General features: G+C 40.3%; 1 protein-coding gene and 1 long non-coding RNA gene across 2 annotated transcripts; both read left to right on the top strand.

The window, feature by feature from the left end:
* Positions 1–8,003: 8,003 nt before the first annotated feature.
* LOC115735269 lies at positions 8,004–13,539 on the top strand. The gene is made up of 9 exons (XM_030666423.2): positions 8,004–8,171; positions 8,265–8,399; positions 9,065–9,202; positions 9,347–9,502; positions 9,670–9,909; positions 10,060–10,226; positions 10,517–10,631; positions 10,765–10,845; positions 13,145–13,539. Exons 1-9 carry the CDS (start codon positions 8,118–8,120, stop codon positions 13,160–13,162), a joined length of 1,104 nt encoding a protein of 367 aa, XP_030522283.1. The 5' UTR covers positions 8,004–8,117; the 3' UTR covers positions 13,163–13,539.
* LOC125313856 lies at positions 13,539–13,941 on the top strand. The gene is made up of 2 exons (XR_007197534.1): positions 13,539–13,614; positions 13,696–13,941. It is a non-coding gene; the product is annotated as an uncharacterized LOC125313856 (long non-coding RNA).
* Positions 13,942–27,572: the final 13,631 nt, after the last annotated feature.

The raw sequence follows: 27,572 nt of genomic DNA, 5'->3' as shown, positions 1-27,572 counted from the left end.
CTAGTTACACTATGCCGCTAGAGGATGTTGTCATTAATGGCGCTAGCTCGAACGCCCCATCACCAGCTCCCGTCTACCAAGCCAGCCCCGTGGCTATGAGACCGACCAATGAAATCACTAAACTATTGGCCCAAATGGAGCAGTGGATCCGTGAGGTGGAAGGCATACATAGTATACCCCGGATCGACATGTCTGTCTTTTCGAAGGTCGTGGTATCAGAGAAATTCAAGATGCCCGACTTCGAGAAATATAATATGACTTCCAACCCGGTCCAGCACATCCAGATGTACCAAGCAAGAATGAACAAGCATGCGACCAATGGCCCCCTAATAGTTCAGAATTTCCAGGCCGGTTTGAAAGAGACTGCCATAAGATGGTATACTGACTATGAGATCTATCGTATGAATGATTGGGAGAAGGCAGCTAATGCATTCGTCAAGCATTTCAGCTTTAATCTGGACATGCTCACCACTAGAGAAAATCTTAAGCAGCTTGAGATGAGGAAAGGAGAAACAATCAAGCGGTATGCCACCAGCTGGAGGAACGTGGCATCTCAACTAAAATCGGTCCCTCCCAAAAGGGAACTTATGAAATTGTTCGTTTCCACCCCGCCTCAAGTCATGAGAACTCGAATTTTTGGATCCGCCGCAACGTCATTTAGCCATCTCACCGCAATGGTTGAAGAAGTCGAGAAAGACATGAAGAAAGGCTGGTATGGTGATGCCGCCGCGGCAACCAAGAGGTTTGCGGTAAGGAAGGACAAGGAGCCGGCCCCACGGATCAACATGATTTACAGCCAAAGACCTACGACCCGGATGTCGGGCGTACAGATTCCTAATTAGCAGTAGGCTAACTACAATGTGCAACGACAAAGACGAAATCCACGACCCCCTTGGCAGCTCACCCCTCTACCAGGAACCCCGTCGCAAGTTCTTACAGTTCTACGTAAGAAAGGCTTATCGACTTCCGAGCCTCTACGACCCGGTAATACAAGCTCGCCGAGATATGATCCATCGAAAAAGTGTGATTACCACTGCGGGAAGCCCGGGCATGACACCGATGGTTATTTCGTGTTGAAGTATCGTATTCAAGATCTACTCGATTCTAAGGCATTCTCATTTCAAGATAACAAACAACCGAATGTCCAGAATAATCTTTTGCCAGATCATTTAGACAGAGTTAATGATGTATTTAGGCCGGGGATCATACAAGTTAGCGCCTTTAAGATCCAAGTAGCAGATGTTTTTGACGCTTTAATCAGAGCAAGTTATTACCGAGTCGGTGAACCGACATCACTCGATCACCTGAAAGAAATTATATATCCAACCTCATAAAGAACGGGTTCATAGTCCGGGCAAATCAAACCGAGACAATGGCCATTATATCCCGCATTGTCATTGATTGAAATCTAGAGTTCGTAGCTTTGACCCAACCTAAGTCCTTTCGAGAGTCCGAGGTAACAGATGCCGACATGATTGACTTAATCAAGAACGACCCGGAGCCGACAGACATGTCTGCTTTGGAGGATGCAACGGACGATGAACTCGGAATTGTCATTGCCCCGCCCCAAGCTTTTCCGTATGTCAATGACAAGGCAGTTCCTTAGTCCTATGATCTTGCCCCGATAACAAGATCGGGACACGCTTACAGTGAGGGCCAACCAACTAAGCAAGTCGCTGAGAAAGATGCTAAAGAATTTTTTACCGTAATCAAGGCGAGTGAGTATAGCATTATCGACCAGTTGCGGAAGTCACCGGCTCAGGTGTCCCTACTTGAACTTCTGCAATCATCCGAGAAGCATCGGGAGTCCTTAATGAAGGTACTCGGTCAAATTCACGTACTCGAGAATATTGAGTATAACAAACTGGAGAATTTTGTAAGGACGATCCTTTTAAAGGATCAAGTCGCATTCGCCGACGATAAGATTCCGCTCGAAAGACGGGGGTCATAACAAAGTTTTGCACATAACAGTCAAATACAAACAAATTCACGTAACTTGAGTACTTATTGACAACGGGTCGGCACCGAATATTTGCCCAATAGTCACATTGAATCGTCTTGAAATCGGCTTGCCCAAGTTGCAGACGGCCAAGACTTCTGTCCGGTCATTCGATGGCGTGAAGAAGGATGTGCTGGGACAGATCAATTTGGAGATTCGGATCGAGCCTTCTTTGTTTGACATTCTCTTCCAGGTGCTGGATATCCCTTCGGCCTTTAACCTTCTCCTAGGCCGTCCTTGGATTCATAAAGCCGGGGCTGTCCCATCAAGCTTTCATTAGAAAATTAAGTTCGTGGTCGAGCGTGAGTTGGTAATTATCCACGGAGAGGAAGATCACCGGATTTTCAATGAAACGGCCATCCCTTACATCGAGCCGGTTCATGATGAAGAAGATTCTTACCACGCTTTTGAAATAGTACACACCATCCATGCATCTTCGGAGAGCCCTTTACCCATTCCGGGAGTGTCATCCACTTCACTTATGGTGGCAAAAGTAATGATCGCTTGTGGTTTCGAGCCTAGCATGGGTTTATATCGGCACGACCAAGGGATCCACACCCCGATCAAACTTAAAAAGCGAGTCCCACACAGTGGCTTGGGATATCAAGGGTATAACCGCCCTAGGCGTGACAAGCGATATACAACTGATCGGAGTAAGGAAAAACGCAGTCCTTTGCCACCGCCCCTGTACACTACCTTCCGATTGGTTGAAGTAACCGGTGGTTACGATGAGTTGAGCCAGTTTGAAGACGATTCGGGAATAGTGCTCCTCGAATGCCAAGATGTTAATCCGATGATGCTAGACAAAGAGGATGAAAATCTCGACCTTGCTGGTTGGTTCGATAATCTGACTATTGCTGCTGTATTGAAAGAGACCATGGAAGTTGATAACGCACTTGAAGAGGAGCCTAATATAGCACGTGAACTCCCGAGGCTATCTGTCAACGCCACGTTCGACGATCCGCTGGAGGGATTGGTTTCAGAGTAACACTTGCATATTTATTTTCATGTTCCCCGCATGGGACATTTCCCGCTTTCCTTTAGGTCACGTTGCTCTCGTAGGATTCTGATTCAATGTCGTACTTCCTATTCAATAAGATATAATTCATTGATTTGATATCAATAAAATTACAGATAATTTTATTATGATCTTTGAAATCTCGTCGAAGTATCCCAAACCAATCCGATAACGAAAACCAATGATTAAACAATCCGTCATCTATGGTAAGCACTAAGGGTTGGGTTCCGTCAAGAGTTCTCGTCTCGGGGTCTTCAAAAATTAAAAAACATGGCTAAAGGTGCTCGATTTACAAAGAAATACATCGAATGTTTAAACCCTATTTGTCCTCCCGATTCTACTATTTTTTGTTTCAAGGGTAAATGGGAAGAGGGAGACCGAATAGATTCCGGAGTATACGATTTGGACGAGTTCACTCCCGACTACGAGGAAATACGTCAAGACTTCAAGCAAGACGAAACAGTTAAACCTCTAAGTGGTGAGGAAACTATACCGATCAACTTGGGTGATGAGGAAAATCCTAAAGAGGTTAAGATAGGGGCGAACCTTTCCCCAGAAACGTCCGAACGCCCGATCGAGCTCTTGAAGGATTGCTAGAACGTTTTCGCCTAGTCCTATGCAGATATGTCCGGTCTTGACCGTTTCATTGTCAAACATTGCTTGCCAATTGATCCTTCGGCTAAGCCGGTGGTGCAAAAATCGCGGAGGGCCGCACTAGAATTGGTTCGGAAGATTAAAGAGGAGGTCATGAAGTCGTTTGACGTCAGATTTATTGAAACTATAGAATATTCCGATTGGGTCGCCAATATAGTCCCAGTCATGAAGAAAGATGGGCGCATTCGGGTCTGTGTCGATTATCGAGATTTGAACAAGGCCGGTCCTAAAGATGATTTTCCTTTCCCGCATATCGACGTACTCGTTGACGCATCATGAGGGTTTGAATTGTTTTCATTCATGGATGCTTTCTCCAAGTACAATCGGATCCCGATGAATGTCAATGATAAGTTGAAAACCACTTTCACCACACCATGGGGATGTTCCATTACCGCGGGGTTTGAATTATTTTCATTCATAGATGGTTTCTGCAAGTACAATCAAATCCCGATGAATGTCAATGATAAGTTGAAAACCACTTTCACCACACCATGGGGGATGTTCCATTATCGGGTGATGTCGTTCGGTCTCAGAAACGCTAGAGCTACTTACCAACAGGCCTGATCCCCCTTTTCCACGACATGATGCATAATGAGATTGAGGTTTACGTTGATGACATGATAGCAAAGACAAGGCATAGAGAAGATCACGTCGAGACGTTAAAGAAATTGTTCGACAGACTCCGGAAGTTCAGGTTACGCCTCAACCCCGCCAAGTGTCTCTTTGGGACCAGCTCGGGCAAGCTGCTCGGATTTATGGTAAGCGGTAAGGGTATTGAAGTCGACCCGTCTAAAGTCGAGGCTATCCGTGAGCTTAAGCCGCCGACGACGGTTAAAGAAGTCCGAAGTTTGATGGGTAGGCTAAACTATATTGCTCGATTCATCTCTCAATTGTCAAAGACCGCTAAGCCGTTCCTCAAGCCGTTAAAGAAGAATGCGCTAGTCCAATGGGATATCGAATGTGAAGAAGCTTTTGGGAAGTCGAAGCAGCATCTCATGAATCCACCCGTACTTATTCCCCCAACGCCGGGGCAACCTCTAATCCTCTACCTCACAATCCATAGCGAGTCTCCGGGAGCCATGTTAGCCTAGGAAGGGCGGGAGGACGAAAAAAGAATGAGCCATTTATTATCCGAGCAAGAAATTCACGGTTTCAGAAATGAAGTATTCCGAAATAGAAAAAACATGGGCGGCATTAGTCCGGGTACCGCACAGACTTCGACAATATACCTTGCATTACCAAGTGCTCTTGGTGATAGAGTGTGATCCTATCAAATACTTGCTAAATCAACCCGTCTTACTTGGTAGACTCGCCAAATAGCATATCCTCATTTTTGAGTTTGATGTTCAATATTTATCCCAAAAGTCGGTCAAAGGACGGGCCATAGCAGATATCCTAGCCGAAAATCCGGGGCAAGACGATGATGCCTATCATTCCGAGGATAGAATCATGTCAATAGAGGATTATATCTGGACTGTGTATTTTGACGAAGCTGTCAATTTATCGGGGTCAAGCATTGGAGCGGTCCAAATATCCCCAAGTAGCTAGCACTATCCCGTGGCAATGAAGTTGGTATTTCCTTGCACAAATAACATAGCAGAATATAAAGCGTGCATCCTCGGCTTGCAAGCCGCAATTGACATGGGAGTAACCCGACTTAAAGTATTCAGAGATTTTGCTCTAACCATCTTCCGGACCGTTGGGAATGGAAAACGCGAGATGCCAAGTTACTACCCTACCATGAATATCTAGAGGAGTTAGTCGAGGAGTTTGACGACATCTCGTTCTCATACCTATCCAGGACTAACAATCAGCTCGCCGATGCATTAGCTATGTTATCTTTCATGTTACAAGTCACCGATGGACTTGAAATTGAGCCATTAAAGATCGAGGTGTCGAGAAGACCGGTGTATTTTCTGCTCACAAAAAGAAAAGTGATACACGTGAGCATAAGAGAAGGAAAGAGAGAAGTTTTTTTTTAACGTGGATTGGTTGCGGTTGGTGCTTCTCCTCCCGGCTGGGTGCCCTTTTTTGCTACTGATTCGACCTCAAATCTTGCTGCTGAGTACCCAATCTTCCTGCTGTTCAATACCGGCTTTGCCACCGTATGAGGCCGTTCTTCGCTGCTGATTGGTGCCCAGATCCATTGCTATCCAGCCCTGTTTTCACTGCTGTTCGAGGTTTATTTTGCTGCGAATTTGTGCGTAATTTGGCCACTGTTTAGTCCAGTTTTCCGCAACTGTTAAGGGAGTAATCTAGCTGCTGTTTAGTGGCTTTTCACTGCTGAATCAAGCACAAAACAGCTTTGTTTTTTTGGGTATTTTTGCTACTAATTGATGCAGATTTGTATAATTGTTAAAAGGTGATTAGCTCGGCGTTTTAGAGTGATTTTCCTTGCAAATTGGCGTGGAGTGAGGTTCAAATTGGCTGCTGCGAGTTCATCTTGCCAAGGTTTCCTTAGGCGCGCAAATCTCAGCCGATCCGACTAAGCAAAGTCGTTTGGTGTTCAAGTTTGCTTCAAGATCAAATTAGGTAACCTTTCTAATCTATTGATATTCAGAAAATTACTTGCTTGATTTGAATATTCGGTGGATGAAGTAATTTTCGGATATATGGTTACCTAATTTGGTGGATTTTGAACGTAGAGCGTATCTCCCATTTTCAAAATTGTACATATCTTGAGCATAGTATATCTTTGGATATTGGACTTAAATTTAAGATAATCTGAAGTCCTATCATATCTTAAAGATATTACACACATCTTTTGGAATATTGAAGATTATCTTATGTCTAAATTGGAATCATTAAAAATCCTTATTATATCTTTTAAACTTGTAAATTATCCGATAACACTTTGAAAATCTCGAGAGATAACTTTTCTTGAATTAAAAGATATCAATCATTAGTGGATAGGAACTTATCTCCTTGTTCAAATTCATTAAAATATTCGAAAATAAAAAAAAGAAAAAGGGAAACATAAAAAAAAAAAACATCCAATTCATATAAACCAGTGAAAAGGACATTTTCATGAAATTGGTATCGAAAGGGCGTTAATTTTTTATTAACGTAACCAAGTCCCCGAACTCAATTTCTCTGGTTCGTAGAGATAAAATAGTTTTCCCGCTATTTTATATAGGTTTCTAATCAACCTACCTTAAGTGATTAGTGGCGGCCCCTAATTTGAAAATCAAACCCAAGTTGCGAATTGGTAAGGCTTAGGAGAGTCCGTATTAGGTTAATTAATTCATCTAATTAACTTAATAGTCCATTAACCTGATTTTAATTTTGGGTCGTGACACCTTGTACTTGTTCTTTTGATAGATGATACACGCGAGGTAAAAGTGAAGTCCATTGTGATGCCACATAAAGGTAGGGGGATGGCTTCAGTTGGTGAAATTCCTCCATCTTATTTGGTTCACAATGAGGAACCTTATGCTGCGGTATGGATTTTTATCCTAGTTTGTCTCTGGTCCATCTACTTTCACACGTTGAGTCCTAACATGCCAAGTGCGACAGAAATTTTTTAATTCTCTGTTGACTCATGGAATGAAATATGCACATCTGTGTTAGGCATAAATTTACTTGTGAAATATCAGCAACTGACTAGCCTTTCAGGCAGCCGAGTACTGGTAAAGATGACATGCCACGTACCTTTAGCTTGTGGCACACCATGACAAATTGCATTCCACGTACCATCATTGAAAGCAACTCTGCATTAGCTTACGACATCAATTCTTTATTTTATGAGCTGGACTACTTAAAGCCCTTGTAGTGAACTACCTAGTAAGTCAGCTAGAATCCTTCCATGTTAAATGCTGTTGGCATGACTTAGCTGCCTTCCTCATTAAGAATTATCTTGTGGTGAAAAGTATTAACTTGCTGATTTCCTTTAGAATCTTATGAGGATGTGTTAAGGTTGTGACAGAACCACGTGTAAAAGGTTTAGGGCTTCTAAAATTTGAATTGTGTGATTACCAAAAAAATTTATCGCATCTGTCTAATCTGAGTGATTCCCTACAGGGACTCTTGACCAGATTATATCAGTAATTATCTGAGGCAGGTCAATGTTAATCATTTGCTGAACACATTTTATTATGAGGGTGCTCCCCTGCTATGCAGTTCATATTGAAGAATTGTTGAGACAGGTACTGTCACTATTGCTTCAATGAATTACCATTGGATGTGGTACCCGGCTCTTTCTGTGCAATACCACGGTACTGCTCTGAGCATTGCCAGCTAAAAGCAGGAGAACACCGATCAAGACACAACATAAAAGACGTTGGCCTTCATGTAGAAGTTCCTACAGAGATTGAAAATCATATCAGAGAGGTTACTTCTGAAACTGGGGAGGAGAAAATTCTCGAGCACTTCCCAGAACACAGACATGAATGCCAGGATGCAAACTGGCCAGCTGTATTGCCGCATGACGTAGTTTTAGCTGGTTGAATGGTAGTGAAGTCCCTGGTGCAAGGAAGAGACCTGGTGGAGATAAAAGCTTTGGTAATTTATGACACTGATTAAATTATCTAGTTCCTGAACCTTTTTAAATTTTCACAAGCTATGTGAGCATCTCATGGATCTTTTTAATTGCAGGATCTTTCTTATAGATACACTGAATTGGCAGTGGAGGTTAAACTGGAACTGTGTATATACGCAATTGTATTACTTGTTTGTCTTCAACACTCTCTCAGCCTTGACCTTCCAGTAAATCCTTATTTTGTGTATCAGGTCTCTCTCTCTCTCTCTCTCTCTCTCTCTCTCTCTCTCTCTCGATTGGTCAATTGATCGATCGAGAGGTGAACACAGGCATTTGTATCCTTGCAATCATAAGCGCACATGGACATTGGGATGCATGAGCTCATGTTGGGATGCACTCTCACATGAGAAAGATGAATATTCCTGCTGTTTTTCCTTCCTCACTCCTGCAACTGTCCTTCAAGCTGCAGTTGAGGATTTTACTTCCATACATATAGTTCCTATAGTTGCTTCTCATTATTGGTCAGGAAACAATGATCGTATAGTTGCTATCTTTTTGGTTGGCAGCCACATATCATATTTTTGGGTGTCTTTCCAACTTGTTCAGGCACTTGATTTCTCTATATGTCCTTTGACTTGTCCATTGACCTGTATCACATATATTTGGTTATCCTTTCATAAGAAGGATTTGCTGTTGCAAATTTAAAAAGTGCATTTTTCTGACATAAAATGCTTTTTTTTTCACTTATTACTTCAAATCGCAAGAATTTGTTATTCTTATCCCCATTTTTCTTAATCTTATGATAGCTATTATTATGAGTTTTGTTATCCTTTATGGACAAGATAAAGATCATGAGGTTGTTCAAATTTACCTTTATCTGGTGTCTAATGCTTCGCACCCATTCTTGTCGATGCAGATTATGATCATTATGTGTCAAATAAGGCATAATTCTATGGCTATCATCCGGATGAAATCCAGCGATCCCAATGCTCCACAAGATCCTAATAGAAAATTCTCATCCGATGAAGGTGCTTCAGCTACTACAATAGAACAGGTCCTTTTACTGTTCTTTTTTTGGCTATTTAGAAATGTATCTACCTTTATCATATATATCCAAGCAGAATTGTCACTTTTCCTCTAACAAAGGAAAATAAGTCTTTCTAGTCTCATTTGATCCGCTTTGGTAATTATTATGTAGGTCAGCATTGGTCCAGCTATTTATGCCGTTGGCAGTTTGTTCAACCATTCTTGTCGTCCAAACATTCATGCATATTTTCTTGCTTGTACTCTCTACATCCGAACAACAGAACTGGTGGAAGCAGGTTGTTCCCTGGAGTTGTCTTATGGTCCACAGGTAATATGATCCTTGATCACCAGGTTCTTTCTTTTAATTAATCAATCGTGCTGAGTCGCTAAACTTCAGTGCAGAAATCTATGGGGAAGACCTATGATAATAACAATGTAACTTGTTGTTCACAATTGTCCAGTTTATTAATTGTATTGATGATTCACTGTTTGCAGGTTGGGCAACAGAACTGTCAAGACCGCCTTAAATTTCTGGAAGAGAAGTATTATTTTCGATGTCAGTGTGGAAGCTGTTCTGTTGTGAATCTCTCTGATCTTGTTCTGAGTGCTTTTCATTGTGTTCATCCTCAATGCTCTGGCATGCTTTTGGATACATTTGACATAAAATCTAAATCTGAAAAACTTAAGCAGTCAAGACATGCTGGGGACTTTTATAGCTTGGAGCCTTATGTACAGGTATCAAAAATAATTCTCAGCTAGGACACATGCTAATCTCTTTTATAGGCTTTTCTGTTTGAAAAAACAGCGTCGAAAAACTACTCATGAAGAAATTGCTGGCTGAGGAATCTTTTCTTGTTCCCATGGTGGCTACCTAAATTTTAACAGGTAGAGAAGCTTGGTGATCTCTATGCTGGTGAAATGGATCACAACGCCTTGGCGAAAATTTATAGCTCCCTTCGTGCAAGTGTAGGATTTTGCTTGAAGTGTGGGTCCCATTGTGACCTGGAATATTCTCGCCTGATGGTGAGTGAAGCTTTGGGAAATATTGAAAGGTAATTTTGTGTATTTCCAAGAAGGTTTTGCCTTGTTATGGACAAGGGCTTAGTGTGGAGTGGTTACTGCAAGGTAGGAGGTTATCTCCTGATGAATTTGAGTAAAATTTGAGCTGAAGATTTTGCATAGTTGGGTGCATAGAAAACGGCATTAAAAGTCAATCTGCAAATTTAATTCTTTTGTTTTGTTAAAGTTCTTTTCTACCTAGTATTAGGGTTTGCAAATCGTGGTCTTCTCCATGCATGCACCGCCTATTGTTTCATCTGTAAGAGCTTTCACTTCTTGACAGGTTGCGGCATGGAATAGTTAGAAAAGAACTGTCCAGTTCTTTACTTTCTGATGCTTTAGAATCTCTTGATCAGCTGAGAAGAATGTTGCATGCGTATAACAAAAGCATTGCAGAAGTAAGTTCCTCCACTTCACCATTTCCCTATCATATTTTTCTTAAGCAATTATCTGATCTTATTTTGCAAACAGAAAGCATTAACATGTCGTGTTTTGAAGGGTAAAAAGTTTCATGTAAATCTACATTCGCAGGCAGAGGATAGTATTGCACAAGCATTTTGCTTCATTGGAGAGCTGCAGTGTGCGATTAAGCACTGCAAATCATCAATTCAGGTAAAAATATGTGGGTGTGGGCGCTTAGATTCTTTACTTCAACTATCGTATTTCTTGTTGGAGTTTGCATAAATAGCCTTAACTTGAGACTTGGTGCTGAGAGTCGACGAGAGGCGGGATGAGAAGCTTGATGATCTTAAACAAATGTGTTGGATGTTATTCAGTTTTTTGCATCCAATTTGTGAACCATATGCACTTGAATCTTGGGCTTTTAATGTCCTAGTTAAAAGGCATTACTAACATTTTGACAGCAGAAATTCTAGTAATACCCCTGATTTCTAAGATCTACACTGATTTTCCATCAGTGCTGTATTGGCTCATCACCTGCAGTTTGTTTCACCTGCCTACTCATGCTTGATACTAAACACTGGTGAAATGTGAAGTGTAGATGATTCAAACAAAATGCATTATTTGCCGTTAGTGGATTTTCCTATTCATACAGGAGGATGTTCTAGATCGAGAGATTTATCAGTTCACTTTGTACAGTGTCAACATCTGCATATGTTTGCCATAGCCATGTTTGCACAAGTCTTAACAATTAGGAGACTATTCTTTTCGTGAGGGGATAGTCAAGTTTGAGAGATTATGACTTGACTTGCCACAATATTAGACTGTTCTTTTGAACTTTTAAGAATCAATTCTATAGTTGGTTTTTCATCTTCTTAATTTTCTCTTTTCCAGCTTTCCTTATGACGTTTTCTTTTGTGGCCTAGTAAAGATATTGATGGCAAAAGGTGGTAGGGACATATAGTCCTTTCTGCGACTAAGATACCTGAATGCTAAGTGAGTATGCCGTGTGGAAAGGGCAATGTTTGGCACCATCATATTTAGCATGTAAGAGAGTATGGATTCCTGTACTGGGGATTTTATTTCCCAGGAATGTGAGAACTACAATTGGAATGAATAATGATGAGTATTACTTTTCGTTTCCTCTGCTTGTATGGAGGTTGCCCATTCTCTTGATAAGCATTGTTATAGTGGGCTGAGAGGAATCTAGGTTAACTAGATCACAGATCGATTAGGTACGTAGAAGGCATCGTGACGCTGGACATCACTCATCAAATATGTGATACGGTAGATATAGGCTTCTTTAGGTTGCTTTTAAAATCAGGCATGATTATTTAGTTATTTGCATTGAACTTCAGTCTAAAAATTATATTTGATGATTGGTTTCAACTTGCGGTTATCTTTTTCTGCTTAGATGACCTTGTTGGACATATTTGTCTGGCAGTCGATCCCAACAAGTACAAACAAGTTCTCTTCTGTTTTATACAAAACACAAAATTTCCTTGACATTGCTCATGGAACGGCTTGGCATCAGCTTCCGCATTTTTGGTATACATAACCTTTTTGCCAGAATCAGTGTTAGATCTTAATGGTGGAACTGTACTTCATAATACAAACAGATTGTAAGACTCAGAAATGAATTATTTGGGCCTAGTTTACTCATTCACGTTTCCCTGCCATTCATGAGAATCTAAAACTTGCATGATAAACAGCCTAACCTTTAATTTATGGAATTTTGTGAGATGGATTAGATTCTGTAGAGTAATTCATCTTATCAGTCAAAGCCAAGCAAGGTGTGAGAGGTTTCTTGCATAAATGTTTATTGTCGATAAAGCAGGTAATGAGGAGTTAGGTGTTTTGTGTTAATGAGGCTTTGTATCAACTGCCAGAGAGTTGTTTTTGGCACTTGAATTTGGAAATGAAGAGAAATACTAGTTTTTGCCAAACTGTTAGACAATGATGGTTAAATGTTTTTTCTCTGTGATCAAGGTCCTGTACAGCTCCAAATTAGGTGAAAACGTGTCATAGAAAATGAGCATCATAATATACATTTTAGAAAGTTATTGATTCTCATTTTCAACTTTTTCTAAATTGAAGTTGGCATGGCACCTAGGTATGTAGTTTGATATGTTTGTATGGATATTTATGGATATGCCTATGTCATGGATATTTGACCATGAGGATGTGAGATTTAATAGTCACTGAAGCTTAGAGACATGCGCAAACTTTGTCATGAGCATTTTGAGAAATCTTGAAACTTGGAAGTCAGGCGGCGCTGCTAGGGGAGAAATGGATTGGCATCAACACTACTCTATCTGTCTTTCTACATGAATGTTTTTTCAGTCTCAGCTAACGTTACATTATTAAGAAACTTCATGATTCTAATGTGATGTTGAGTTATTTCAGGATGATTGATAGGTCTCTAAATGCGGCTTGCTTTTGATGTGGAGACAGTGAAAGCCTCTAAAAATTTCGTAAAGATTTTTACTCACAGTTGTGTATGTATTTGTAGATTCTGGAAAAGCTTTAAAGTCCTGATCATGCTGTCATTGGATATGAACTGGTGAAGCTCTTCTCCATTCAGCGATCATTGAGTGATGTTGCTGCTGGAGAGACCTTGAATCGACTGGGAGTAATCTTTGAGTATCACTATGGTTTCCATGCAGAGGTTGTATTTCCATATCTTAGATCATTCAAGAGGGAAGCAAGAAAATTGTGTGAGGTGGAAGACTCTTGAAGGTGCCAAGTATGGCAGTTCTGAACTCGATTTGAAGGGTTTTCTTTTCTCTCTCTAGAAAAGTAATATTCCCATGTTTTTCACATTTGTTAATGAGATTTAGTGCATTGGTAGCATTGGTGGATGGTGTGCATATTTTGTAGGACTGCTGGCAATGAACCCAGCTGAAACGATCATGTGCCCTTCTGTCCTGTTGCAGTTGAAAGGCCTGACTTTTGGGGACCAGTTCAAGCCACTTGAGGAGAGTAAGTCTCGAGAGGAATTGCTTCAATCATGGAAATAGCTTCTATATTTCTAACTAAAGCTGTCACCTTTGTCCTTTTCAGACCTCTGCAACGGCAGTACTCTGAGTTATGGGAACTCATTTGGACAAGAGTTGCTAGTTCTGATCCTTGTTCTTCCTGGTAGACAAGATAGGAGGCGACTCGAAATCTAGAACCTAGATATTCAAATAGAGAGGTCCAAATTCTTTAGATACATAATATGCTAAGTTGCCTACTTTTGCATGTGTTGTGTGGGTTACATTCTTGCAGATGTGCTTCTTTATCAAATGAGCTGTCAATCATTTATTTTTCCACAAGGTTGCTTACCAATTACTTGAACAAAAGCCAAACACATGATGAGCTTGATTAGTCCGAGAAGCCAAGGTGGATATGGTCCTTGTTTGGCCATAATTGGTTGTTTAAAGCATGTTTGTGCCATATTTTGAAATGTTGGATATGAAACCTAGTCTCAGATGCACATCTAAATGGTTAGACCGAATGCCTTATGTCAAAAGTAATTGATCTTCATGCTGCCACCAGTTGAGATGTTAAGCATGCTTGTGTATGGTAAGCTAAAATGGAATCCTTAAGTTTTCCTGCCGAATTTGAGTTATGGGATAATTTGTTATCATATCCGGTTTTTGGGTACATCCTTTGGACCGGACAAAGTCGTATACGTCCGGATAAAATGCCAGAAAAAAAATCCGGGGTTGGGGGTGGGATAAACCTAGATTGGGTAAGAATTTTTTTTTTTAAAACAAAAACTTAACAAAGGGGGAATAGATCGTAAGCATCTATAGCAAACAGATCCAATTGGACCGAAGTTTGGCATCACTGGGTCTTTGAGATGCCCTCTGATGATTCCAAAGAAAGTTCTCTTGCTCATCTTCTTTTGTTGAACTAATGGAACCAATGCTTCCACCACCTCAAACATTGGTGGCTAGAACCGTGGCTCCGCCCGCACCACCTCATTGACACAACTATCCAAATCGTCGTGAACAAAAACAGGACTCCGCCATAGCCCTATAATCCTCATGGAGGCACCGAACGTCTCAATGGAAGAGGGAAAGATGGTGATGAATGTTGAGAAAAATCCCTAGACGGTTTTAAAGTTGACAAAACAATCATAGTACTCTTATATTTTGAGATAATGCTGTGATTTACTTGTTTTACAGATTATCATTTGGTGCGGGGATGCACAGGATTGAATCTAGCAAAAGGATTTGGCTCGGATGTTATTTCCGATAGTCTTAGATGCTGGTTCGAGCTCGGACGTTGAGTGGAGATAGCTCGGACGTTGGAATGACGCTCAAGCTCTAAGAGAAGTACTTCACTAGCAGTAATCAAAATTTCAAGATGAATACAAATTGAGCTTAATTGATGTATATCAACGAACGCCATCGAGCTGGATCATTCTTGATAGATTCTCATTGATTGAGATCAATCAAGAATGCGGAACCAAGAAGACAATTCAAGACTTTCTAAATGGAAGAAACCATCTATGGAAACCCGGGATCATAATTGTATGGGCGATTTGATCCAAACGGGGAAGACTTTCCTTTGGCGATCCCCAACGGCTAAGAGATCTTCTTTTTGCAAACATCTCGTCCAAAAGGGTAGATTTGGAGAGACCTCTTCTGAATGCCTTGCAACGGCTAGATTGGAAGCGGAAGAGTATAAAAGACATCTCGAAAACGAAGGGAATAGAGATCGGTGTAAAGAGGGAAAAGTGTTCATAATTCCTAGATAGAGTGTACTCTATTTTAAACACACTTCTTGATCCATCCATTGTAATTGTGAGGAGATATACACAAGAGTGTTGAATGCTAGGTATGAAATCCTACGTGTCAAGGAGATCACCGATCCGTAACCTCCGAGCACATTAATAGTGGAATCCAGCCGATTGGCTGTCGGTCGAAGAAGTGGACGTAGGCTTAACCAAAGCCGAACCACTATAATCCCTCCGTGCAGTTTTCCTTATCTATTACTCTGATCACTCTAAATATTTGGTGATATCTAAATTGTACACGGTCATACGCATCGATCATATTACATTTCTAGCATCAATTGAATTGCTTGAGCATCCGAGATTTCTGTTTTACACTGTGTGATTTGAATTCCACAATAAAATCTTAAAATCACGCGTTATCACCTATTCACCCCCCTCTAGGTGAATTCTCTAGCCATCAACAATGAAGAGCCTGTAAATTTTCAATATCACGAACAATCTGGATCTCAATCAATCTAAGGCAACGCAAGGACAATTTTGGTGGTTGCTTGAAGTTCCCCACCCATTCTCTCTATCATGGTCTCGGATTTACCGATCTATATCGTCACTGCTCAATAGTGTTGATGGTCGCCGTTTTAGATCGTTGCCATTGTGAAGGCGGTGGCCACAAATTCCTACATCTAGGGTCTTTCCTTAGTTTTCATTTAATTGAATTTTTTAATTTGTAATTTTATAATTTAATTGAATAATTTTTCATTGATAATCTTATCTTGAAGTGTATCAAACACTTGATAGGATTAGATATGTCCACCTTTAATAACCAAAGGATTTGGTATCCCACTTTATCTCATCCTATCCCAATTAAAGTCGATGACCAAACCCAACCCAAGAGTAAGCTATAAGGATCCCTTTATAGCCCCTACATCAACCCTCAACAAAGTGTCACATATTCTTTGACCAAACAACAACAAAAAAAAAACTGTCACATATTCTAAATTGCAAAAAAAAACAAAGATGTTCTATCCTAAAAATCCAAATAACCTCTAACGAAACTAATAAGCCTTCCCCAACATAACCAATAAGCCATTATTTTCAGTGAAACAAACGAAACTTAAAAAAAATTGTAATTCCATCATATACGCATACTCAGTCACTAATCATGCAAATGTTGCAAAGGGAGAGGGAGAGAGAAATCCAGTCACGGGAAAAAGTGATGAGAACTTTGAGGGGGAAAAGACGAAATCGAAATGAAGTGAAAAGGTCGTCAGAATGGAGAAGCTCTTTTTCTAGAGGGAGGGAGGGAGTTGTGGATTCTGGGGCTGAAATAAGACATTCCGTCCAAGAGAGAGCAAACTTGATCATATATATCATGTCGATACAATGAATTACATTACTGGAGCTCATCACATAATGTCTTGGTGGACCAATCCAACTTGTTTGATGATAAGTAAAGTAGTAGCCGAGTTCCATTTTCACTATGCAACATAATTAATCACATCATGTCACGACCCGAACCCCGCGAGCCATCGACATCCCACCCGGCCACGACTGTGTACAGTTCTCTAGGATCCAAAGGTCAACAAATACAATACTTACGGAAGTAGAAATAATTCCCCGTACAGAAACCAATTAACATCAGAATGACTTGGGACGGTAAAACAAACTTATGTACATATATACATAATTGTTACAACCTTCAAACATAGGGCTTCGTAGGCCACCGTACAAGCCCGTGACTACCTATAATAAAAGATTACGTGGTCGAAACCCGCTATGCTTCCAAAAGAAAGTACTCTACAAAAGCTCAAGAGGTCAACTACCCTAGACCTCGTCCTCGTTATCCGGTACTATATCATCTCTCGCCTCTAACTCATCCTCGTCGAGCTCACGTGGATGTTCCGCATCCGATGGCTCTACAACCTCCCCATCTTCTCCTAGTACCATGACCTTGGGGAATACCGAATCTCCCGGGCGGATCATTCATTGTTGAGGCGGAGTGTTTGAAAAATGAGAGCCCACGACGGGGTGAGATAAAATCTCAGTAAGAAAACTCATAACCCTAGGTTAGGGCTCTAGTGCCTCCAGGTACGTCCTCGGCGAGCAATTTCCAACAAATCATCCGACAATCAAAAATTCCACAAGTAAATTCCCGAATATTCTATTCTTTCTCCAAAAATTGCCACACCTTCACAAATATTCCACGTTGCCCCAATATCAATATTTCACGTTTCAGACTGGAATAAAAATATTCCACGTTGCTCCAAAGCCCGCATTCCACACCTCGGGCTATCGAATAAAATTCCACGTTGGTACGGGGTTCGCGTTTAACGCATCAGGCTATATTATAAATGGACAGACCCGCGTAATAACGCCTCAGGCTATTATAAATATTCCACGTTGATCCGTAACCCGCGTTTAACGCATCAGGCTATCATATAAAATTCCACATTAGTCCGGAGCCCGCGTTTAAAGCATCAGACTATATTATAACCGGACAGACCCGCATAATAACGCCTCAGGTTGTTGTAACCTGCATAATAACGCATCAGGTTAATATCCCGCGTTTAACGCCTCAGGATAAAATAATAAGCACAACCCCGCGTTTAATGCCTCAGGATAAAATAATAACAGAGCATGCGTCATAACGTCTCGTGCTATAATATGGTCTCATAAAATACGTACCCCGCGTCATAATGCCTCGGGGTAAAATAATGATAATAGAGCCCGCGTCGTAACGCCTCAGACTAAAATTCCACACTTCCTCTCAATAATTCCACATTGAGACCATCTAATCCCAATAAATTCCTCGATCGCTCATCCGATACCACACGATCACATATATCCTTCCGATCGATCAATCCTCATTTCACGATCCCGCTAATCCTCCTAATTAGCGGATCGAGACCACACGATCTTCCCAACTTTCTCCAATAAAAGATCGGGTCCACACGATCTTTCCAATTTTTTCTTTCCACAAAATCGAGACCGCTCGATTTAATTATACCGAAGAAATATTCTATCGGTACCACGTGATTCACTCACGTTAGGGAATTAATAAATCGGGATCACCCGATAAGGTCACAATAGACCAATGGCCAATCAGGCCACACGATTAATTTTTGTCGCTACAAAAATTAATCTACGCCACACGATCGAAATTATACTAATGTAGCAATCAATAATTACCGTATGAGCAGAATTCCACTAACGAACAATTAATACGTACCATAGAAATAAACTATAGTAACGTAGCAATTAATCTGAACCATCCGATTAAAATATCATCAGGTGCGATTATTTTCCACCACTCGATTAATCTTCACTAAGTAGGAAATAATCTTGGCCGTCCGATCAAGCTTCCTCAACAAGATTCATCCTAGGCCGTTGGATTAAAGCAAGATAAGCTAAATCAAATCCTAGCCATCCAAAACCAATCATGCATTTTCACTATTCATGCAAGAACACATTTCTCTCTCCTCCCTTCACTTGCATTTTCGGCCAACTCCATGAACTAGCACAAAACTAACCCATTTTTCACCAAAATCACTCAATCTATAGTCTATTAGCAACCTAGATACCTAATCTAAGGTTAGAGACCAACTTATCACTATTTTAGCAAGTTTTCCGGTGAGAAAACGGGAGAAGTTTTGACCCCAAACCGGCGGCTCCGGCAACTCCTCTTGGTCGGCCAAAACTCAAGCTACTCCGGCAATTCTAGGCGGTTCACGGTGGAGAATAGAGCTCCGGCTGTTCAAGACGACACCGGTGGCAGCTTGAAGAATTTTCGGCAATGGAGGTGGGAGAGAGAGGGAATCTTGGCCAAGGGGAGAGAGTGAGCTAGAGAGAGAGTGTTTTCTTGAATTTTTTGAGAAGAAGGCCAAAATTTATTAGTATAAGGTTAGGATAATAATTGAGCTAGATATTTTTAGGGTTTTCAAGGTCAAGAAGGGCAAAAAAATAATTTTCCTCCCCACAAAGACTAGTCAATCTCGGCCAATGGGAGAAATGACCAAAATACCCTTCAGTCCAAGTGAAAAATTGGGTATTCTTCAAGGGCAAATGGGTCTTTTCCCATTTTCAGTCCAAATTTATTTTTCCTAAACCTCTTTGGGGCGAACCGCGAAGGAATTGTACACTGGATGAGGAAATATCCAAAATTTAATTATTGAAACCCCTAAAGGTCCAACGTCAAATTCCGAAACTCGATTCGCGATCAATCTCGATCAATAAAAATTTCAGCGTATCTCAAACTAACGGGCGGCTTTTAGGAGTTACGCGTATCGACCCGTGATTAATATCACGTTTAAGAATTTCTCGAGCCATGGCGACTTTGGTTATCATTCAATTGCAAGGGTCAATCACTAGTCCCGATGGACACGATCGTTAGAAAATAATTTAGGGACGTTCGGAACCCATATGAGGTCAAATGGAATCACCCGTGATCCAAGCGTAGGGTATTATCCAAATCGTTCCTTAATCATTCTAAGATTGGCCTATATTGGTCCGTAATATTCCCTCGATAATTTTCATGGCAAAAGAGTCAATTCAGGATCAAGTTCTTAGATCCACGTACTTGATTTTCCTAGCTAGTCATTCCCATTTGGTTAGTCTGCTCGAGAGGGATCAACTCCGAGTAAGATTAGACTGAAATACATCAATGAGATATTTCATTCATTCATAGTTTCGTAAGTGGGTTGGAATTCAAGATGTCACACATCAAATCAAGCCATCATGCAAGAAATAGAAGCGCTTGTCAATGGTTGATCATTACCATATGAAGAACAATATATCATCAAAAAGGTTGTCCCGAACCAAACTTTACCTTCCATAAATTCTTACATTTCACGTGGACTGGATGGCTTCCCATACACAAATCGTAATTCCAACACACACCAACACAAAAACAAAAAAAAAAAACAAAAAACAAAAAATGAATGTGTGTGTATGTGTGTCTCTAATTTCAAAGTCCACACACAAACGAGTTGCTTGACAAACCCTATATACTATATACCCTAAGCTCGAAGGTCTAAGACCTCAACCCTAAACCCTATATACCTTACCCTCGAGAAACAACCAAAGGAAGCAACCATGCTACTAGGCCTAACCACCACGGAAAGGAAAGCGACCTAAACCCTAAAATTCTAAATCCTAAATCGCCCTAAACCCTAAACCCTAAGTCCTAAAAACCCTAAATTATAAACCCTAAACAACTCTAGAATGAAATATAAATGTTGATGGAAGTTTGCGCATTGAAAACAGATAATCTCTGCAAGGCTAATTCACGGGATTGAATAAACATTGGTTTTCATCTCGCATTTCACATTCAACCGTTGCATCGAAATGAGAGATTACCAAATAGCTTATGTCCAAGATTATAAGGAAGAAAGTGGCACCCGGGTTGAAGTACTTTATCGAACTTGCCAAATCCCTCCTTGAAAGCTTCGTGGGACAGATCAACTTGAATGCAGTAACACATGTTACCCATCTTATATATCTTGATAAACAGAGGACACACAAGATGTCAAGAAAAAAATAGTAATGCACGAATCAAATTGTAAAATGCTTAATGAGGGGTATTGTGATCTTCTCAGGAAGATTCATACTTTCTTTCATCCTTGGCTAAAACAGTGATTGGTAGGTTACAAGTCACCTACATATAGAATTAGCTAAATTTAAACCTGCGTGTTGATTATGTTTATAAGTCACGAATCAAAAAGAGTAATGTGTGAAAGCTCTCCTCCGGCCGTCGTCAGAGGATAACATGTCCATTTAGGAAAAAGGTGACCCAAGGATAGTTCTTCAAATTGTGTTGAATTTTACAAATTAAGTTCTTCTCTCTAAGGTAGGCATAGAAATAGGAATTGGTTCATCGGACACACTTATAACATCATGCGATGTAAAAGATTATAATTATTTACCTACTAAACAAACAATAATATGAATTATCAAAGAAAAAGTTTGCATTTCAAAGGTTTAACTAACAAATGTGATGTGGACGCTAAACCCTCCAAGCAGGATCAAGAAAGTTGTTGTCATAATCAAGACACAATATGACTTTTGACAAGAGTAGTGCAAACATACGTATGTTGGAGAGGTTGCATTAAGTGGAGCTCATCACATTCCAAAATTACAGCCTTAAGTGGAGCTCATCACATTCCAAAATTACAGCCTTAAGTGGAGCTCATTACAGTCTTCCGAATGGCAATTACCGCAACATTTCTTTCCGCAATCAACCTACACAATAAACCACCTTACCAATTTAAGAAATTATATATTATAAGGTGCAACCAATGAACATGGAAAATCTATAAAAATATTTATAGACAAAGTCCCAAACTGGCAATCGAAAAAACTAACCATAAACATTTTGTATTTGTGTCAATTTAGTCCATCCAACCAATTTTGACCTAAACCCTAAACCCTAAACCATAAATCCGAAACTCCAAATCCCAAACCCTAAACCCTAATATGAGAGAAAAGTGAGGGGTTTTGTTGGAGAGAGAATTGCCAAGACGAGCGAGTGAGAAAGAGTATATTGTGATGTTGATGGGAATAACTCAATCACTCATTTGAATATTCTTACTGATAAAATAGATAAAAATAAGAAAAACAAGAGAGCACGACGAGACCCCTCTCCAACACACACTCTCTCTAGTTCCCCCCCTCCTTATAGTCAAAATTTGATACGCAATTGTCATTTCATCACTTAATTTGGAACGAAAATGCCATTTTCCAAAGCCCAAAAATTGCACGTAAAATACACGTACATTTTTCACTTATTTTTTTATGTTTCTAGTTCTTTTAGTTTAAGGATATCTGAAACTATTTAAAATAATTCATCGATGTAAAATACAAATGAAAATAATTTTATTCAATGATCCACATAATTTAAAATTAACTTACGAAGAATAGCCTATAATATTTTTTTTTCACTTTCCTCAGAGCCTAATCTAATTCATTATCAATTTATTTTGGTGGAATGATATTGACCATGCTTGCTGCTGTTTATTAGGTACGTATTCTGCTTAAAGAATTGCTTGGTTACTCGACATTTGCAGTGGCCAAGGCACTGCTGAAATAGCTCCCTCTAAGTTTTACACGCAAAATCCTCCTCCTAATTGCTAACATTACCTTGGGCAACTTGCAAATGTTGAGAGGGCATTGTGATGTTGATGTGAGGAACTCAATCACTCATTTGAATATTCTTACTGAAAAAAAAAAACAAAGAGAATAAGAAAAATAAGAACGCACAACGCCACCCCTCTCCAACATTCACTCTCTCTAGTTTCCCTCTCTCTCCTTATATTACACTTAAAATGTACGTACATTTTTAAAGTTATTTTTTTAAGTTTTGAGCTCTTGTAGTTTAAGTATATCCAAAGCTACTTAAAAGATTTTTTTCATGAAATGAGTTGAATTGGTATTAGTCTCGATACAACAAAATATTTTTGTTCGTTTAAATAAGTACCTTGTGTTCATTAATGTAAAATAAAGATAAAAATAATTTTATTTGATGATCCACATAATTTGAAATTTAACTTATCAAAAAATAGCCTACAACATTTTCTTTTTCACTTTCCTTGGAGCCTAATCTGATTCATTATCATTTTATTTTGGTGCCATGATATTGACCATGGCTGTGGCTGCTTATTAGGCACATATTTTGCCTAGAGAATTGCTTGGTTTCTCAACATTTGTAGTGGCCATGGCACTCCTAAAATTGTTTCCTGTAAGATTGACAGACAAAATTATCCTCCTAATTGCTAACATTACCTAAGGCAACACTGGCCGATTGGGCCTCTGGCAACTCAAAATAGGGTCGCTAGACCTTAAGAATACCGCTGGAAAGAAAAAAAATTGTTGATCTTTGTGGAATTCTTCTTCTAGCCTTATAGTTATCTGTGAAATTTTCATTTAGTCAACTCAATCTTCATGTAATATTCACGATATGTGGATTTCGTACGTCAAGGTCAATGGATTAAATTTCGATTGTTGCACCGGAGGAGTAATTCACATTGTTTCTAGGTTTCCAAATCCCACCAGAGACCCGCGTCTCTCTCACAAAAAGCTCATTGTCGGGGAGGTTTCTATGCACTATCTTCCTTTTCTTCTTGTGATTCTAGTCATTAGAGTGACAATTTTGGGTCTTAAATGGTTGGCTTGAAGCCTTTGACCACCTCTAAGTAACTCTCTTCAAGAAAAAGAAAAAAAGAGGAAAAACATCATCTTGCTTTAGTCCTTGTACAGGACTGAGTGTAAATTGAAATGGGATGGATTCAGAAATTTTATAATGAGTAGGCTCAGTAAGGAAAGGAAAATAAGAATTATTGTAATCAGTGTGTTCGAGCCCTGTGGGAAGAGAGCTAAGAAGTGGAAACGGGAAGAGGGGGGGAGGTAGAGAGAGAAGAGGCGAGAGCATAGAGCACCAGAAGAGATTTGAAGGTATCACGGTCGGTGGTGCCGTTGAGATTGAACCTTCTCAGGTCCTCCGTCTCTACATTCCGGCTAAGGATCTCGGCCGTCTGTTGCACGGCATTGGCATTGTGTGTTTATCCTCGATGAATTGTAGAGCTTTTGCCATTCTACAATGTGAGAGAAAAGTGAGGGGTTTTGTCACAGAGGGAAGTCCCAAGACGAGCAGAGTAAGAAAGAGGTTGTTGCGATGTTGATGAGAAGAACTCAATCACTAATTTAAATATTCTTATGATAAAACAAAGAAAAATAAGAAAAACAAGAGAGCACAATGCCCCCTCTCTCCAACACACTCCCAAGGTTTCCTCTCTCTCCTGATAGTCTAAATTAAATGCACATTTGTCATTTCATCACTTAATTTGGAACGAAAATGCCCTTGGCCAAGACAGAAAAATTGTACACTTATTTTTTTACGTTTCGAGTTCTTTTAGTTTAAGTATATCCGAAACTATTTGAAAGAGTTCATTGATGTAAAATAATAAATGAAAATAATTTAGTCAATGATCCCCTTAACTTGACTGGATGGTGAAAGTGTTTTTTCTTTGGTATATTCGTTAAAAGAACATTTCTATCGTCCATTTAATATAATATGAAGTCGTATCAACAGACATAGCTAAGTAATAATTTAATTTCTTCTAATCTAGTCACGGGAGAATAAGCTTCATCATAATCAACACATTCTTCCTGAGACCAAAATAATACCACTAGCCTGGCTTTATTACGTTCCATTTTTTCTTTCTCATCGAGCTTATTTCGAAATACCCATTTTCATTCCAATTATCAGATAATTGTTAGGTTTTGGCACAATCTCCTAGACTTCATTTACCTTTAATTGGTATGATTCGTCTATTAGTGCTTCTTAAACTTCTTTTGGTTATATGTCAGAGATTAGTGGCAGCGTGTTCATTAATTATTCAAGTGAAAGATGTGGTTTGACTTCTATTTCCAATCCTTTAATTACTATTGCTGTAGTGGTAAGGAGTCTACGTTTGTACTTTGTAGTTTGTGTTTCTTGTAAATTTTGTTGGCCAAGTTTTTGTTTTTTTTTTTTTTTTTTAACAAGCCGCATTGTCCTACTAAACGTTGGATGACAATTCACCTCATGTCATAAAAAATTGCTCGCGCTTTTGGAATTTGACAATCTCTTGATGTGTATACAACTTTTGCTTCTTCTTTTTTCGAATTTTCGACAGTATCTTATTTTTCATCGGTAATTGTATTCTCAGGTTATTTTGGATAAAGCATGTATTCGATACATTTTGTAGGAAGGTTCAACTTGAGGTTTTAGCCGCGTGAATTATACGTCTGTGTGTGTCTGTGTGTCAGTGTGTCACTGATCAAGCGAAGGAACATGGTTTCACTTCCTTTGAGCAACTGTACTTTCCAATGTGATATTAAGTGCAGTTTTTTTTTTTTTCCTTTTTTGGCTAAATTAATTGTAGGCTCTTATAGCTGGCGGAAGAAATTTGAAACGCTTTCTGTATCGTTATTCAATTTATTTTGTTAACTGATGTACATTAATAGATGTTTCTGCATTAATGACAATAATCTTACCAACTTTTTTTTTTTTTTTGGTCCAAAATCTTACCAACTTAAACGATGATAGATTAGCAATTTATGCATTTGGTACTTTTCTCTAGCAATTTCTTCCCCAGGGACAGTCATCAAATTTTCGCAGTAACTCGATGACGATGGAATCTTTGAGGAAATCACTATTGTTTATAAAAGTGATTCTCCGTTCCTTTCTTTTGTCTCGCTCGAATGTTTTCCAAATCATTAATTTATGGCAACACAAAAGGAGCCGTAAGCTTCTCCGTATTTCCACGGCCAAAATGGCTTTTTCATGATGCTTTTCTCTCACTCCCTCGTGATCTTGATTGATCAATACTTTAGAGGACACAATCATTTTAAGTAATTGAAAGGCGGTTCCGCTGTAATTGTAGCTGGAGTTGTCTCATCATTACTGATCCATTCTCCAATGCTAGGGCTGGGATTTTGGCTTCAAAGATTCATGATTGTGACACGCTCCGGGTGTTCCGTGTCCTAGGTGGGCAAGTTCTCCCGCACTCGGGTCTCCTTGTGGGTGGAGCTTGGGGTATCGTCATGGGGAATGAGCGTTGTAGAGGGGAAAAGACAACTAGGTCCCCGGGAGTGGTATCGGGTCGGGGTTTGTACTATGAGTTTTAGGTTAGATAGAATATATCCTTGGAAGCTCTGAAGGCGGGGTTGGTCTCACGAGTACAAATTGGTCGGGAGCCGATGTCGCTCTCCCGATGAGACCATGGCAAGGCGAAACCAGTTGTAGTGCTTAATATAGTTTACTATCGCTCGATACGAAGGATACCTAAGCTTAGCTCGATGTAGTATGCTCCAATATGGGAAAGTTATTTGCCTAAGCGTTCTATGGAACAACTATATGAGGGAAGGCTGGCTTGGCGTGGCTTGCCAAGTGCCGAACCGGCTAATTCCGTAACCAAGATCTATCGACCTATGACAAATGGTATTAGAGCAGGATCCCTTCGGTAGGTGGGTGATTTGTGGAGATCCTGTGGTCTCCTGGTCCTTTGAGGGCGGAGTGTAATCGTCGAGGCCAAGAGGGACTCGAACAAGGTGCAACTCTCGTCGAGCTTCGAGGATGTCAATGGGGGCAGAGGAAGGAGCCGAATTGCTCACCGAAATGGGATAACGTTCTTGGATTAGTTCGGCGAATCTGAAGAGGGGTCCGCTACCACATTTCATCAAGGGGGAACCTCCATTGGTTTGCTGAGGTTAGGAAAAGCATAGTAGGTGAAAGAAGGTGTTGCCGGGGGTGTGCGGTTGGCGAGGGGTGCCACACTTGTCAAAAGCGTACAAGTGACTGGAGATTCACGAAAAGCTTTGATCGAGGGAAGCCGCCAATGGAGTGTTGTTGTTGTTCTGTTGGGTGAGCGTCCGCCATTCATGTAAGTCCCGATGGAGTGGCATTGATGGTTGGGAAGGATGTAGGGAAGCAACGTAACAACCCGCAACGAGAGCTTTTGCGGATTGAGCGGGGGAGAATGACACGGTGCTAGGTGTTTTGTGTCCTAGGTAGGCAAGTTCTCTTGCACTTGAGTCTCCTTGTGGGTGGAGCTTGGGGTATCATCATGGGGAGTGAGCGTTGTAGAGGGGAAAAGACAATTGAGTCCCCGAGAGTGGTATTAGGACGGGTTTGTACTAGGAGTTCTAGGTTAGATAGAATATATCCTTGGGAGCTCTAAAGGCGGGAGTTGGTCTCCCGTGGACAAACCGATTGGAAGGCGATGACGCTCTCCCGATGATGCCCTCCTGATGACACCATGGCGGGCCAAAGCCGCTTGTAGTACTTAATGTAGTCTACCGTCACTGAATACGAAGGATACCTAAGCTAAGCTTGATGTGATATGATCCAATACGGGAAAGCTATTCACCTAAGCATTCTATGGAACAACTATATGAGGGAAGGTTGGCTTGGCGTGGCTTGCCAAGCGCCGCACGGGCTAATTCCGCGATCGAGATCCGTTGGTCCGTGACACTTGCAAGGGGGAGGTACAAGCCCCATGGAGACCTTTTTTTCCATTCGTTTTTCCTTGAGAAGGATATATAATGCACATGATCTTGTATCTTCATCCTATTATTTTAAGTATAGTAAGATTAAGATAAGCTCATAGTCTTCTTTTCTCGGCTAAAGGATGAAAAACTTCATTCAAAATATGCACATGGTCGAGTATAGATTAGATTG

The sequence above is a fragment of the Rhodamnia argentea genome, chromosome 2 (genome assembly GCF_020921035.1).
Source record: "Rhodamnia argentea isolate NSW1041297 chromosome 2, ASM2092103v1, whole genome shotgun sequence".
Lineage (NCBI taxonomy): Eukaryota > Viridiplantae > Streptophyta > Magnoliopsida > Myrtales > Myrtaceae > Rhodamnia > Rhodamnia argentea.
Note: the sequence above shows the minus strand (reverse complement) of the source record. Positions and strands in the feature narration are given on the sequence as shown.

What these genes read in the sequence shown, in the direction of transcription:
- LOC115735269 (XM_030666423.2), top strand. Translation starts at nt 8,118, where the DNA reads ATGGTAGTGAAGTCCCTGGTGCAAGGAAGAGACCTGGTGGAGATAAAA. An exon ending in CAGCTACTACAATAGAACAG is followed by an intron (nt 9,203 to 9,346) that starts GTCCTTTTACTG and finishes ATTATTATGTAG; the next exon opens with GTCAGCATTGGTCCAGCTAT. An exon ending in ATAACAAAAGCATTGCAGAA is followed by an intron (nt 10,632 to 10,764) that starts GTAAGTTCCTCC and finishes CTACATTCGCAG; the next exon opens with GCAGAGGATAGTATTGCACA.